Source organism: Schistocerca nitens, chromosome 8 (assembly GCF_023898315.1).
Source record: "Schistocerca nitens isolate TAMUIC-IGC-003100 chromosome 8, iqSchNite1.1, whole genome shotgun sequence".
Classification (NCBI taxonomy): domain Eukaryota; kingdom Metazoa; phylum Arthropoda; class Insecta; order Orthoptera; family Acrididae; genus Schistocerca; species Schistocerca nitens.
The window spans coordinates 471,654,819-471,671,050 of record NC_064621.1 but is presented as its reverse complement, the minus strand read 5'-3'; the positions used below and the strand labels follow the sequence as shown (position 1 = coordinate 471,671,050).

General features: G+C 38.2%; 1 protein-coding gene across 6 annotated transcripts in view; it reads right to left on the bottom strand.

Annotated features, from left to right (window-relative positions):
• LOC126198831 (vascular endothelial growth factor receptor kdr-like) overlaps positions 1 to 16,232 on the bottom strand; it is a 609,899-nt gene that overhangs the window by 90,222 nt on the left and 503,445 nt on the right. For all 6 annotated transcript variants that reach the window (XM_049935408.1, XM_049935407.1, XM_049935406.1 and 3 more), the window contains 2 exons: positions 12,495 to 12,650; positions 3,495 to 3,625 (listed from right to left, as the gene is read on the bottom strand). In XM_049935408.1, coding sequence (XP_049791365.1) covers positions 3,495 to 3,625; positions 12,495 to 12,650 — 287 coding nt within the window. The remainder of the gene's footprint in view (positions 1 to 3,494; positions 3,626 to 12,494; positions 12,651 to 16,232) is intronic.

Genomic DNA, 16,232 nt, shown 5'->3' with positions numbered 1-16,232 from the left:
ACAAGTAGTGTTAACAGTTAACGCTATTTCACAATATTATCACTTCTTCATGCACTATACTGTACTGGATTTAAAGGTTCTCTGTGCTTTTCTTATTCACATAAATTATGATAATAATTTATTTCAGACATGTGTACTTCTCTTTTTCTGTTCTAATTTATTTTATTTACCTTTAATTCTTCTTTTGTAGCAAAACAATTAATCACTTTAACTGTGTTTGTAATTTTATCGGATGCTACATTTGTTTGTTTACGAATTTGATCAGGCACTTTCAGAGATTGCCTCTATCTAGTGTCCCTGTCCTAGGTATGATGTCATTGCTCAAAGTCAACGAGTGGAATCTGACACTAGAATTGACCCCACCATAGCTATAGAATAGTCAGAAGATCAAGATTGGTACGCTTGTCTGTGCGATGTTTATTTATGGCTTGTGAAAGTTGCTGCAAGGCACATCAAAGTTTGCTCCACTCTGTGTTCAATCCACTCAAAATAAACAACAAGAGTAGTCAATGAATCAGCAATATAACTCTTGTAAAATTTACTTAATTTAATTAGTGTGAATTAAGTCTCCACTCAAAAACAGATGTATTTAGTTGGATCCATGATAAATGTTCATGGTTATATGTACTAGCCCAAATTCATTTTACGAGTAGAGATTGGAGATCGATTATTAAGTAACATATTAGGGAGAAACACACATCAAGATTTCATGGTTTTGTCACCCAGAACCCTCTCATGATGTTTCATTATTTGATGATTATGTCTTTCTACAACCCACTTGTCCCTGATAATTCAGTTGAAACTTCTACACAAGTTTATTCACTGGCAATAAACCAACATGTTAATACAAATAAGGGAGAATTTTATCAACACACTTAATGTGTTTCCAACTATGGATGGGCACTAAAGACACTAGAGAAATGATGAGTCATTAAATCAGAGGCCATATTCAAGCAGCACAATGGAAACTATATGAAATTTTATGAAGAAGACCATGAAAAATAGTGCATATTACACATTATTAATAGTAGCTGCACAAATAGGTCACTAACCTTCAGAAATCTGAATATAAATATTCTACAAGCCATTCTACCTAACAATGAAACAGATACCAATATCTGCAGGCACTATACAGGCACTGAATGAATCATTATGTCTGTAAAAATAAAAATTTACTGTAGAGGACAACATAACCGAGAAGTTATTAACATATGAGTGAAGCATTTAACTGAAATCCTATTGAATGGTTTTGATGGTGTACTGAAACATGGAATATTTCCTGAACATCTACACTATATAGTTGTAAGACCACTGCATAAAAGGTGAGGCAGATGCTGCTAAGTATTGACCAGTATCACTTGTTACAAATATTTTCAAGGTTTTGGAGAAACTAATGCATATCAGAATTGCTTATCATATTGGTGGCCTTATCATAATCCGCAAAAGCCAGTTTTGGTTTCACAAAAGGGATATCAACAAAAGATGCTACATTTGATTTTGCAATCAAAATTTTGGATACCATCAATATTTGAGGTCACTCCAAATAGAATGTGACTTATCAGAAGCATTAGGCTGTCAGTCATAGAAGCTCTTACAAAAAGCAAAATACCTAATTACAACTTGGGCAGCATGTGTGTCTGAGCACAACTGGATAGTGGACAGTGCAGAAGAGGTGTTCCGGCATCATCTGAATGGGGGTCAGTTACTTGTGGAGTGCCACTGGTCTTGGGTCCAACATTTTATTTTATTTATTTATTTTTTAATTTTTTTAATTAATTAATTTATTTATTTATATTTTTTTGTAAAAGACCTAACTCTTAGCAGACAACTATTTGCTGATATTGCTATGATTTTTATCAATAATTCAGTACACATATTTCAAATGACAGTAAATAAGGTGCTCATGGATACTGTGCACTGAGTTGCTATTTATGTACCTTCTGTCAACAGGTCAAGCGATGTTTCAGATATCTGCAAAAGACTGTTCTGAAACTTTTGCTTTACATATTGTTTGCCCTTTCACAAATATAGATGTTGCTAAAGCAACATAGTACAGTTACTTTCTAGCAGTTATACAACAGGAATTGTCTCTTGGGGTATCAGAAACTTGCTACAAAAGGCTATATATATATATATATATATATATATATATATATATATATATATATATATATATATATATATATATATACAGAAGTAAGTCCTACTCAGTATATTAGAATTGTGAGCTGAACATTTTTTGGGACTAAATTCTCATAATTGTCACAAAACATACATTCGTTTTTGAGTGTGTTGTAAGAGAAAACGTCCCTCTTTTAATCCAATAATATGTATAATAGTAGAAGAAAATATTATTTCTACTTTGACATTACAAACCCGAGCACAGAGCACAGTGCAGAAGAAGATCCACTTCAGGAGCTTCAACTCCACAAATTAAGTTTCTAGGTAATATTAGCTCTTTTTTCCTTAATGACTGTTGCTAAGATCATTTTTGACAATAGTAGTGTTTCTGAACTGTAGTGTACTTGCATCATGAATATTCACCCTGAGATACAAACAGGTATATAAGAAAGCTTATCAGTGGATGCATTTAATTACAACATTTTTTTCTGTAAGGAAACTTGCCTAACATGTACACATGTAAATATTAATTTATTTGTACTATTTATTTGATCCCATGTAATAATTGTAATAAACACTACAAGATCGCAAAACTGATTCAGTCCAGATCCTATGTAATGTTCACAACATTGGTCTACAGAACACAGAATAAATAAGATATCAAAATTAATTGGACAACATAATTCACTGTGAGGACTTCAGAAAGAACTTATTCAGAGTAAAAATTGTAGGAAGAGACAGACCAGAAACAAATTAGAAACACATTAGTGTAAAAAAATGACGTGGTGCAGTTGTAGTAACTACAAACTTTATCATCTAGTCACTGAATGTGTCACATATTACACAATCGCCGATAACAGCAACAGCTTCAATAACCCCGGGCCACTTCGATCTATTTCCCCTTCGACAATGCAAAACAATTTTACTAATTTTCCATTTCTTTTCTACCTTTTCCATATCTGCTAATGAATTTAGAGTGATTACTTTTCCACCAACACATATAAATCTGTGTACTGCAAAACTGAGTTTAGTTTACAAGTTGGAATGGATGTTTTGTTATGTATTTCAGTTTTTATACTAATTTGTTAGTATTCTTGTACAACTGTACAATGATTGTTTAATAACTTTTATGCATTAACACAACAGAAATTATGAAGTGGAAGCAGTAAACATAAAATGACTTCTGGCAACTACTCACCTACTGGTAAATGATAGGTAGCATATATTAATAAAAAACTCACTCTGAAGTGCAACCCCCCCCCCCCCCCTACCCAAAAAAAAGATAGATTGCCTATCTTCATCTTGCCTATCTTCATCTTTTGTTCTATAAATAAAAGAAAATTCTTTGAAACTTGTAGCTAAAAGATAATCACCTTCATCCAGACAATTTGAGGTTTTGGAACTCCACTTGGCCTGCAATTAAGGCTGTACCGAGACAGGTTGTCTAAGAGATGTTCACCGCCATTCATGTTTGTGTCCTTGCTGAACTGAGGGCTCTTCATAGCTGCAAACAAACAATGGAATGAACTGTATTAAGGGTGGCGACACAAAAAATGTTTGGCAACAAAAGTTCTCACGGAAAAGCCATACAGATGTTTCTAATACTATGTCTTGACACCTAGTTCCAAATATTTATACAACAAGAGCTAAAAATTAGTGGGATTTAGTTAGTAGTGCATAAAATGCTGATACACAGATCTCCAGGCCCTGTTCACTAAATTACACGCACAGCTGCTGGCGTAGTTACTTTGCGATTAACAAAAGTGCAGTTGTTGGGGGGCAGTGTTGCCGGCTTAGATGCTTACCAACAAAACCATCATTCCATCTTCATGTGTATTATTTGCATGTAATACAGCAGAAAGGGCATGGAGGTGTTTGATACAGAGATTCAATGTATCCTCCCCATCATACAATAAGAGTTGGTTTGCCAAGTGGAAATGCAGACAACTGTAGGCCCCTTGCTCTTAAATCCGTATCTTCTGTTCTACCCCCCCCCCCCCCCTCTCTCTCTCTCTCTCTCTCTCTCTCTCTCTCCCCCCCCCCCCCCCCTTACTATTTGTTTACTGGAAACTCAACAGCACAAAGCAATGAGCATTAAGTCCAGTTGCCTCATCCCACAGTGTTTTAGTTCCTCCCCAGCAGTTGGAAAAGGATCTAACTTTAATTCTGCAACTAAATTTTGCCCACTGTACTACTTGTACCAAGAAATCAACAGTTTGTGAAACAAAAGTTCTGATCATTTATGAGCTAATGTGACAAAATTTCAAATACTGTACCAGTAACAAGTTCAAGACAATGAGTTTATGAGCACAGAAGTGGAAAGTAAAAATAAAAATGTGTGATCACTGCATTTTAGACCCCAAATTTACTTCTCACGTAATGTCCTGGAACAGACATCCAACAGCCCTCACCAACAGCCATCACCAAGTGCTAGTGTTTTCCAACCTGCACCCATCATGATAGTACCCGCCCAGGTAGCTATGCTTGTTTAATTCGTTTGTTGGATGTTCCACAGATCATCTGAACAATTCTTTTATAAAATTATTTGGAACGAGTCAGTTTGCAAGATAAAATGGTTAGTGTTATAGAATTAATAAGCATTAATAGAGACATTTTTAGCTCCACTCATGCAACTACCCTTTTTTTTGCTACCTCTCAGACATTTTATGATATCAGGAAAATGATCAGAAATTTTATTTGCTGCATACTGAACTCCTTTCTGAGCCAATGACAATTTTAACAATGGGTATTAAATGTCATTTTTTTCCCTCTAGCATTGCAGGTATGGACAGCACTTTTTCTCCAATTGTGATGGATTATTTACAATGAATTTCATTAGCAAATGTATGTTGCTTTGTTAATTTACTTGTCCTTTGAATCATTTCTCTACAAGACATGCACATGGTGATGCACAAACATACAACTGATTCGGAGAACTCTTAGCATGATGTGATGTGTAGAAATGTACAAACATAACGAAATTTTCACTCTTTTGGAGTGTGCGCTGACACGAAACTTCCTGGCAGATTAAAACTGTGTGCCGGACCAGGACTCGAATTTGGGACCTTTGCCTTTTGCAGGCAAGTGCTCTACCAACTGAGCTACCCAAGGTTGGAGACGAGCTACAGGTGGAATTAAAGCTGTGAGGATGGGACACGAGTCGTGCTTGGGTAGCTCAGTTGGTGGAGCGAAATGCAAAGGTCTTGAGTTCGAGTCTCTGTCCGGCACACAGTTTTAATCTGCCCAGAAGTTTCTATGTACAAACATGATTTTACATAGTTCTTAATTATTTTAGCTCCATTTCTTTCTCACATATATACAAAACACGTACGGTTGGCATAATTAAAGAAGAGTACACAATTTGGATATTTTTCGATGGAATAGGCACAAAACTATTCCACATATGTTTTACATTAATGTTTACTTCTTGTACAAAATTCATTACTGCAATTTATTTCATATTTCTTTTCATAAATATGGGCCAAAAATTCAGTTACTGTGTAAAAGCAATGATTAAGCAGCTCCCATAAACCCAAAGCGGATACATATGGGGGTGGCAAAACTCCCCTTTGTCGGGCTGCCCCCATTGCCACCTGGACCACCTCTGACAGTCAGCCCACACGCTATTCGTTCAATTCTTTTGTCAATCGACTCGACTGAATCGAGTTATCGAGTAATTGTACTTTCCTATGTAGCATACACACCCGCGTCGTCGTATTTGATACATTTCTGTCTGGCACCTAGATAGCTATCACATGCCTACGAGAAAAATTGCGGCCATTCTACTGATCTCAATACGTTATTCTGTCTGACATTTGTTCGAGAAAAGTCGCAAATATTCTAGTGTTTTGTGATTAAAAAGAAACAAATTGGAGAGATTCTTCAATATAAGCAAACAAGCATAACACCCTTGATGATTGTGATTCCGTTATGCAAGAGTTGTCTGTTTGTCCTAGATCTGACTACCCTACCTTGCACATGCTGAACAGAATATTTGCTTGTCTACCTCATCCATTGCAACAGTAGAAAGAAGTTTTTCAACATTGCAATGTACAAAGACATGGCTAAGACCAACAATGAAGGAGGATCGACTTAATGGCTTAGCTCTGTTGAACACTCACCCTGACATGTCCAATTGATGATTTAATTAACCAATTTGCCAGGAAGAATAGGCACATAGAATTCATCATTTAAGGAAGAAAACCACAATATTAACTTTTTTATATTATAATATGGCATTGTCTTGTATATGTGTATAATCACTTTAAATAAAAGTTTCTTAAACTTTGCAAGTGACTTTATTATTTTTTGCTACGGTAAAAGTAATGGTAGCTCACAGTATCTTTCGCGCCCCCTCCTTGAGGTTTTTCTGTATCTGACACTGCGTGAACCATGGACTTTGCAAGTGGTCAGGATGCTTGAGTGCATCAGCGATACAGTAGCTGTAGCTTAGGTGCAACCTTAATGTAGGGTTATCTATTAAGAGGCCAGACAAACACGTGGTGCCTGAAGAGGGGCAGCAGCCTTTTCAGTAGTTGCAGGGGCAACGGTCTGGATGAATAACTGATATGGCCTTGTAACATTAACCAAAATGGCCTTGCTGTGCCAATACTGCCAATGGCCGAACGCAAGGGGAAACTACAGACGTAACTTTTCCAAAGGGCATGCAGCTTTACTGTATGATGATGGCGTCCTCTTGGGTAAAATATTCCATAGGAAAAATAGTCCCCCATTCAGATCTTGGGGTGGGGACTACTCAGGATGATGTCATCAGCAGAAACAAAACTGCCGTTCTACGGATCAGAGCGTGGAATGTCAGATTGCTTAATCGGGCAGGTAGGTTAGAAAATTTGAAAGGGAAAATGGATCTGTTAAAGCTAGATATAGTGGCAATTAGTGAAGTTCGATGGAAGGAGGGACAAGACTTCTGGTCAGGTGAATACAGGGTTATAAATACAAAATCAAATAGGGGTAATGCAGCAGTAGGTTTAATAATGCATAAAAAATAAGAGTGTGGGTAGGCTACTACGAACACCACAGTGAACACCTTATTGTACCAAAGAGACACGAAGCCCACACCTACCATAGTAGTACAAGTTTATACGCCAACTAGCTCTGCAGATGACAAAGAGATTGAAGAAATATATAATGAGAGAAAAGAAATTATTCAGATAGTGAAGGAGACTGAAATTTAATAGTCATGGGCGACTGGAATTCGGTAGTAGGAAAAGGAAGAGAAGGAAAAGTAGTAGGTGAATATGGAATGGGGTTAAGGAATGAAAGAGGAGCCAGCTGGTAGAATTTTGCATAGAGCAAAGGTTAATCATAGCTAACACTTGGATTAAGAATTATGGAAAAAGTTTGTATACATGGAAGAGGCCTGGACACACTAGAAGGTTTCAAATAGATAGTATAATGGCAGGAGAGAGCTTTAGTAATCCGGTTTTAAATTGTAAGACATTTCCAGGGGCAGATGTGGACTCTGACCACAATCTACTGGTTGTGAACTGTAGATTAAAATTGCAGAAAGTGCAAAAAGGTGGGAATTTAAGGAGATGGGACCTGGATAAACTGACTAAACCAGAGGTTGTACAAAGTTTCAGGGAGAGTATAAGGGAACAATTGACAGGAATGGGGGAAAGAAATACAGTAGAAGAAGAATGGGTAGCTCTGAGGGATGAAGTAGTGAAGACAGCAGAGGATCAAGTAGGTAAAAAGACGAGGGCTAGTAGAAATCTTTGGGTAACAGAAGAAATATTGAATTTAATTGATGAAAGGAGAAAATATAAAAACGCAGTAAATGAAGCAGGCAAAAAGGAATACGAACATCTCAAAAATGAGATCGACAGGATGTGCAAAATGGCTAATCAGGGATGGCTAAAGGACAAATGTAAGGATGTAGTAGAGGCTTATCCCACTAGGGGTGAGATAGATACTGCCTACAGCAAAATTAAAGAGACCTTTGGGGAAAAGAGAGCCAGTTGTATGAATATCAAAAGCTCAGATGGAAACCCAGTTCTAAGCAAAGAAGGGAAAGCAGAAAGGTGGAAGGAGTATATAGAGGGTCTATACAAGGGTGATGTACTTGAGGTCAATATTATGGAAATGGAAGAGGATGTAGATAAAGATGAAATGGGAGATACGATACTGCGTGAAGAGTTTGACAGAGCACTGAAAGACCCGAGTCTAAACAAGGCCCCGGGAGTAGACAACATTCCATTGGAACTACTGACTACCTTGGGAGAGCCAGTCCTGACAAAACTCTACCATCTGGTGAGCAAGATGTACGAGACAGGTGAAATACCCTCACACCTCAGGAAGAATATAAGTCAAATCCCAAAGAAAGCAGGAGTTGATAGGTGTGAAAATCACTGAGCTATCAGTTTAATAAGCCACGGCAGCAAAATGCTAACATGAATTCTTTACAGATGAATGGAAAAACTGGTAGAAGCCGACCTCGGGGTAAAGCAGTTTCGATTTCGTAGAGATGTTGGAACACGTGAGGCAATACTGACCCTATGACTTATCTTAGAAGCTAGATTAAGGAAAGGCAAACCTATGTTTCTAGCAGAAAGCTTTTGACAATGTTGGCTGGAATACTCTCTTTCTAATTCTGAAGGTGGCACTGGTCAAATACCAGGAGTGAAAGGCCATTTACAATTTGTACAGAAAAAAGATGGCAGTTATAAGAGCATGAAAGGGAAGCAGTGGTCGAGAAGGGAGTGAGACAGGGTTGTAGCCTGTATCTGATGTTATTCAATCTGTATATTGAGCAAGCAGTAAAGGAATTTGGAGTAGGAATTAAAATCCATGGACAAGAAATAAAAACTTTGAGGTTTGCCAACGACATTGTAATTCTGTCAGAGACAGTAAAGGACCTGGAAGAGCAGTTGAACGGAATGGACAGTGTCTTGAAAGGAGGATATAAGATGAACATCAACAAAAGCAAAATGAGTATAATGGAATGTAGTCTAACTAAATCAGGTGATGCTGAGGGAATTAGATTTGGAAATGAGACACTTAAAGTAATAGATGAGTTTTGCTATTTGGGGAGCAAAATAACTGATGATGGTCAAAGTACAGAGGATATAAAATGTAAACTGGCAATGGCTAGGAAAGCGTTTCTGAAGAAAAGAAATTTATTAACATCAAGCATAGATCTAAGTGTCAGGAAATATGTTCTGAAAGTATTTCTATAGAGTGTAGTCTGTATGGAAGTGAAACATGGACGATAAATAGTTTGGACGAGAAGAGAACTGACGCTTTCAAAATGTGGTGCTACAGAAGAATGCTGAAGATTAGATGGGTAGGTACGTAGCTAATATGGAGGTACTGAATAGAACAGGAGAGAAGAGGAATTTGCGGCACAACTTGATTAGAAGAAGGGATCGATTGGTAGGACACATTCTGAGGTATCAAGGGATCGGATGAGCAGAAGGTGAAAAATTGTAGACGGAGACCAGCATGAATACATTTAGCAGATTCAGAAGGAGGTAGTTTGCAGTAGTTACTCAGATATGAAGCTTGCACAGGATAGAGTAGCATGGAGAGCTGCATCGAACCAGTCTCTGGACTGAAGACCACAATAACAAGCAGGAAGGTTTTTCAAATTCTTGTTAAAGAAGGGCGGAGACCTCCTGTTCGTTATTTCTGGTGGCAGACTGTTGTATGGTCGGATGCCTTGGTTATATGATAAGTTTTTGAAGGTGGAGGCACGCAGATTTTGAACATGGCGTTTCAGTTTTTGTCTATTACCATGATCATGAACATCCACATTTTTGTTGAATTTAGTAATACCACATTTTGCAAACTTTGAAGTTTCTAATATTGAGAGACTATCAAGAGAAAGACTGAATGAACTCTGGGAGAGAGGTCCACAGCTGTCAGTTGGCTTTGCCCTGATCATTATTCTCATAGCTCTCTTCCAGGTGAGGAGAATGTCTCTGCATTGTGTGGAGTCTCCCCAGAGTCTGCACTACACAATGAAATTGTGCATAGTAAGCAGAGCGGACAGTGCAATGTGTGAGGATAAGTAAAGCTTAGCACACTTGGTTCAGCTTACTGTTTGTTTTGCTGATTCTGTTTCCCATGGTAGATTTCCTACATCCACAGGCCTAAAAATCTTGTTTCTGATGTGGGGGATATTACAGAGCTATGTTGTTCCATATCAGGCATATATTTTGCAATTCTGAGGTGGAAGTTAAAGGTGGTGATTTTCTTTGAGTTGACTATCAGATTACTTCTGTCAAACCAATCACCTGTCTTTTAGTTACGGCCTCTTACAGCTCATGTCATTGCTAATGGTATGGAGGATACTGGTATCATCTGCAAGAGTATATTGGTAGTGGCACTAATGTACAATGGTAAGTTGTTAATGTAAAGAAGGAACAGAATTTGTGTAAGTATTGAATCTTGGGGCACACCTTTTGTGATTTTGCCATGGAGTAGCAGGTGTCAATAAGTCCATGATCACAGAGTGTTAATGCTACTAATTGTTTCCTGTTTTGAGATATATGATCTGAACCAGGCAGAGGGATGCCTCTGATGCCACATTACTGCAGTTTGTTGTTGACTATGACGTCAAATGCCTTTGACAAATCTAGGAAGATCCAAACTGCTTTTTGGTTTTTGTTTAGAGCATCTAGGGTGTACTGTACGCACTCATACATATCTGTTGTTGTGGATTTATTTTTCCTGAAGCCATGCTGGGCTTCTCAGAGGATCTGGTTCTTTTCCAGAAACTTTGTTAGTCTTTGATAATTTAGTACCTCCAGAAGTTTACCAAATGCAGATAACAATTTATTGTGATGATGCAGTTTAAATGTGACATCTGTGGGTGAACACCACATAATATTCTTATACTGCCTGCTTTTGTGCAAGAAATATTTCCTTTCCAAGACAGGGTTTACCTCAGAAAATTATTCTGAAAGACATTACTGATCGGCAATATGCAAAATACGTCAGGAGACTGATATGTTTGTTTTCAAGTTTAGCAATTATACAAAGAGCAAAAGTAGCTAAACTTAATTGTTTGAGAAGCTCAGTAATATGATTCTTCCAGTTCAAGTATTCAACAATATATACACACACCCAAAACTTTTGAAGCATTCTACCCTATTTATTGACTGCTCCTCATATGCTACATCAATTGCTGGAATGATTATTCGTTGTATAGAACTGAACGTAGTGAGCATTTTCAAAATTCAGGGATGGTCCATTTTCAGAAAACATATTTAATAATTGTTTGGAAAATATCATTTACCATCTCTTCTTCTGCTTTCTTTCTTTGAAGTACCAATTTTGCTTGTTGAATGTTAAGTGGAAAGTCATTAATATATATAAGGAGCAGGAGTGGACTAAAATTTGAACCCTGAGGGATTATCCCCAACAACCTGCTGATTGGACCGCTCAGGATTGGCATCATGCTCTTTTCACCAATGAGTGTTGCAACTGCCTTCAACCAGACTATCGTCGGACACATGTTTGGGGGCAACCTGGTCAGGCTGAACGCCTTAGACACACTGTCCAGCGAGTGCAGCAAGGTGGAGGTTACCTGATGTTTTGGGGTTGGATTATGTGGGGCCAATATATGCCGCTGCTGGTCATGGAAGATGGCGTAATGGCTGCACGATACGCGAATGCCATCCTCCGACCGATAGTGCAACCATATCGGTAGCATATTGGTGAGGCATTCATGTTCATGGATGACAATTCGTCCCCCATCGTGCACATCTTGTGAATGACTTCCTTCAGGATATTGACATCACTTGACTAGAGTGGCCAGCATGTTCTCCAGACATGAACCCTATCCAACATGCCTGAGATAGATTGAAGAGGGCTGTTTATGGACGATGTGACCCACCAACCACTCTGAGGGATCTCCACCAAATCGTCGTTGAGGAGTTAGGCAATGTGGACCAACATTGCCTTGATGAACTTGTGGATAGTACGCCACGACAAATACAGGCATGCCTCGATGGAAGAGGACGTGCTACTGGGTATTAGAGGTACCGGTGTGTACAGCAATCTGGACCACCACCTCTGAAGGTGATACAACATGCAATGTGTTTTTTTCATGAGCAAGAAAAAGGGTGGAAATGGTATTTATGTTGATCTCTACTCCAATTTTCTGTACATGTTCTGGAACTCTTAGAACCAAGGTGATGTAAAACTTTTTTGACGTGCTTATATCCATAAATGCTCGTGTCTCATGTTTTTAATCACCGTAACAGAAAACATAATTGTTACATAACTTTTAAAACTGTTCCCATTGTAAGCGGACACACTAAACCTCTCTGAATGTTCACTTTTATTTCTCATTAGAATACTTTTAACAAAATTTTAATGAATTATATAAAGTGAAAATAACTTACCTGCCACTTTGAAAGTGGAAACTGCATCTGAGCAATTGCTTGGACTGGGTGTACAGGCAACACATTTATATTCAGCTTCATCAGACTCTGATGCATTTGCAATTATCAACTCCGACTGAAATGAATAAACTGTTTCTCCTTGCCGTATCGAAATACCTGATAACAGATTGTCTTATTAACATTTTGGAACAATAATATTCCTTCATTCACAGAAATAATGAAATCATATGTTTTCAATAAGAAAAATAATCAATGCTTATGAACCACAGGAAAGAGTGAATTGTATGGTTTAATGTGCATCATAAAAATCACATTTATGCATATTCTGAATTTCTTGTTTTTAAAAGTGTGTGTGTGTGTGTGTGTGTGTGTGTGTGTGTGTGTGTGCATGCAATTTTATTGGTCCCGTAAATTACCTTTTGTAGAGATATGTACTTTTAACATATGACAGGTCATTAGGCTTACAATCTAGATAATATGAAATATGTAAGTACATAAAATACCTCACCATTAAATATACATAGGAGCTTTCACAGTATGTATGTATGTATATAATATTACATCATACACAATTACTTATGATGCAGTATATTCATAATATTACACATTACAAAATGACTTATGATACATACAAAAAAAAAAAAAAACAACAATAATAATAATTATTATTTTGTGAAATATAATTAGCTTATATTATACATCAATGGTTCCTAATTATTGTTAATTTCTTTAACACTGATTTCTGTTGCTAGTTCTTTTTATGATGTGAGAGATTTATCACTCACAGGATGAACTTTTGATCAATGTTTGGTAATGTAGTCACCTACACTATAAAATTATCCTTGTATCAGAAACTTTTTTAGAGTTGTGGGGATTGTTTCCTCAGTTTTGAGGTCTTTTAATCCCCTTGGCATTGCTTGTATTAACTTGATGCCAGGGTATTTGGGTCCTTTTGAAAGAATCTAATGTCTACAGGGAATGCACCGCAGTTGTTTTCTGTTGCTTGTGTTGTGTGTATGAACAGTCTCATTAGTCTCCAGTTTTGAGTGATCACATAATGCACTCACATTGGTCTTTAACATATACAATGATGGCAGGGTTATAATGTTTAGTTCTTTGAAACAACTTTTACACAATTCTTCTGGCTTCTTTTTCAATATAATTCGAATGGCTTGATTCTGTAATGTGAATATTCTCTCCATTCCTGTGATAGTTGAGTTCCTCCATAGTGTTACTCTATATCACGTGTATGGTTCAGAAAGTCCATGCTGGACAGTGCACAAGAGGTCTCAGAGTACTGAGCCAGTTGTGTCATTATAAATATCACTGAGCTTAGCTTACTGAAAACAGTACTTATCTGCTGTTTCCAATTTAGCTCACTGTCTATTGTAATGCCCACAGACTTAACTGAAGCTACTTATTCCAGTCCTTTTTCATCTAAGAAAACAACAGTGAGTGAACAAGACACTGTCAAAACTAAAATGAGTCAATGCAGTAAACGACAGTTAATAATGAATTGTGAACAACAAATATGTATTGATAGGGCTGCAAAAGATGAAACTGGGAATTGCATAAATGAGTTAATATTTGAAGTTGGTGCACATCTGTAAGTACAGTGAGACAATCAGCTGTTACAAATACTCTACCAATGGCAGAACATTCTTCTTTGTTTTTGTGCACATTCTAAACAGCTGACAAGGAAACAGGTCTTCTCCAATTACTCTCTAACAAAATGCTATTCAGTGAGGTCTCATTATTTGAGCCAATATCTTAGACATTAAGCAATAGTGATGCATTTTCAAAAATAGCAATGTATACTCTTATGGATCTGTCACCAAAAAAATCTTAAGCATCATTATTTCGCGTCCGCCTCTGAACGCAATATGCAATGGGCTTACACTAAGGTGACAAAAGCCATGGGATAGCAGTATGCACATTATGAACAAATGGCCATAGTATCACATCCACAAGGTATAAAAGAGCAGAATGATATTTTCACTCTGCAGCAGAGTGTGTGCTGATATGAAACTCCCAGGCAAATTAAAACTGTGTGCCAGACCAAGACTTGAATTTGGGACCTTTACATTTCACGACAAATGCTTTACCGACTGAGCTACCCAAGCAAGACTCTCAATTCCTCCTCACAGCTTTAAAGAGCAGTTCATTAGCAAAGCATACTCAGGCAATTCACCTGAAAATATTTCCAATGTGATTATGGCCACACTACGGGAAGTAATAGACTTTGAATGCGGAATGGTTGTTTGTACTAGATGCATGGGACAATCCATTTTGGAAATTGTTAGGAAACTCAATATTCTGGGATCTGCAGCAGCAAGAGAATGCTGAGAATACCAAATTTCAGGCTTTACCCTCAATACAGAGAATGATTGGCTGAAGGCTGTCACTTAACAACTGAGAGTAGCAGTATCTGCATATAGCCGTCAGTGCTAACAGACTATCAACACTGCATGAAATAACTGCAGAAATCTATGTGAAACGTAATGCGGATGTATGTGCTAGGACAGTGAGGTGAGATTTAGCATTAATGGACTATGGCAGCAGAAGATGATTGTCAGTGCCTTTGCTAACAGCACGACATTGCCTGCAGTGCCTCACAACCATATCTGTTGCACCCTAGATGACAGGAAAACCTTAAGCTGGTCAGGTGAGTCCTGAGCTGATGGTAGTGTTTGAGAATTGTGCAGACCACCCAAGACCATACACCCAAGTTGTCAACAAGGCACTGTGTAAGCTGGCAGTGACTCCACAATGGCATGAGCTGTGTTTATATGGAATGGACTGGGTCCTCCGGTCCAACTGAACCAATCATTGACTGGAAATGGTTATGTTCGGCAACATGGAGACCATCTGGACTGTGTTCCCAAACAACAATGGAATTTTTATGGACGACAATGCACAATGGCAACAGGCCACAACTGTTTGCAACTGGTTTGAGGAAAATTCTAGACAATTCCAGTTAACAATCTGGCCAGCCAGATCATTACCTGAATCTCATTTAACATTTATGGAACATAATCAGTAGGTCAGTTCTCGCACAAAATCCTGCACCTGTGACACTTTCACAATTATGGGCAGCTATAGAGGCAGCACGGCTTAAGACATAAGATGCTCAAGACATAACAGATCCCATAAGGAAAGGAGTGGGAAGGCAGAAAGCAGGCGTGAACCACCAAACCCAGTTGAAGCCAATCCAGTCAGGGCAAAGGAGGGAGCAAGAGGGCCTGCCAGCCCCTCCACTCACCAATAAGGTGGAAGGTGATAAAAACCTCCATCACAAATAAAATGTAAAACGAGATCCACAGCTGAGGGATTGCCAGTTAACACCAGGGGTAGAGAGTCTGGAAGGCTAAAAGTCTGTCACAGGGTGGCTAAGTTGGGGCAGTCCAATAAGATGTGAGCCACAGTCAACATCAATCCACAATGACAGAAGGAGATAACTGTGAGTCAGCCAAGTATGGCTGATACGGAGCTGGCATAGGATGACAGAGGCCTTACAAGAGGCCCGGGAGGAGGACCCCCACGGAGTTGTAGAATCCTTAATCGCACTGAGCTTGTTTGGTGAAGAAAGAATGCCATTCTGCATCCCAAGGGGCCAAAACCTGACAATGTCGAGCGAAGGTCTATTTCTGGAATGACAATAGCAAAAGATTGCCTGGTAGTAGCCAATTTAGCCAGTCGATCAGCAAGTTCATTGCCGGGAATCCCAACATGGCCTGG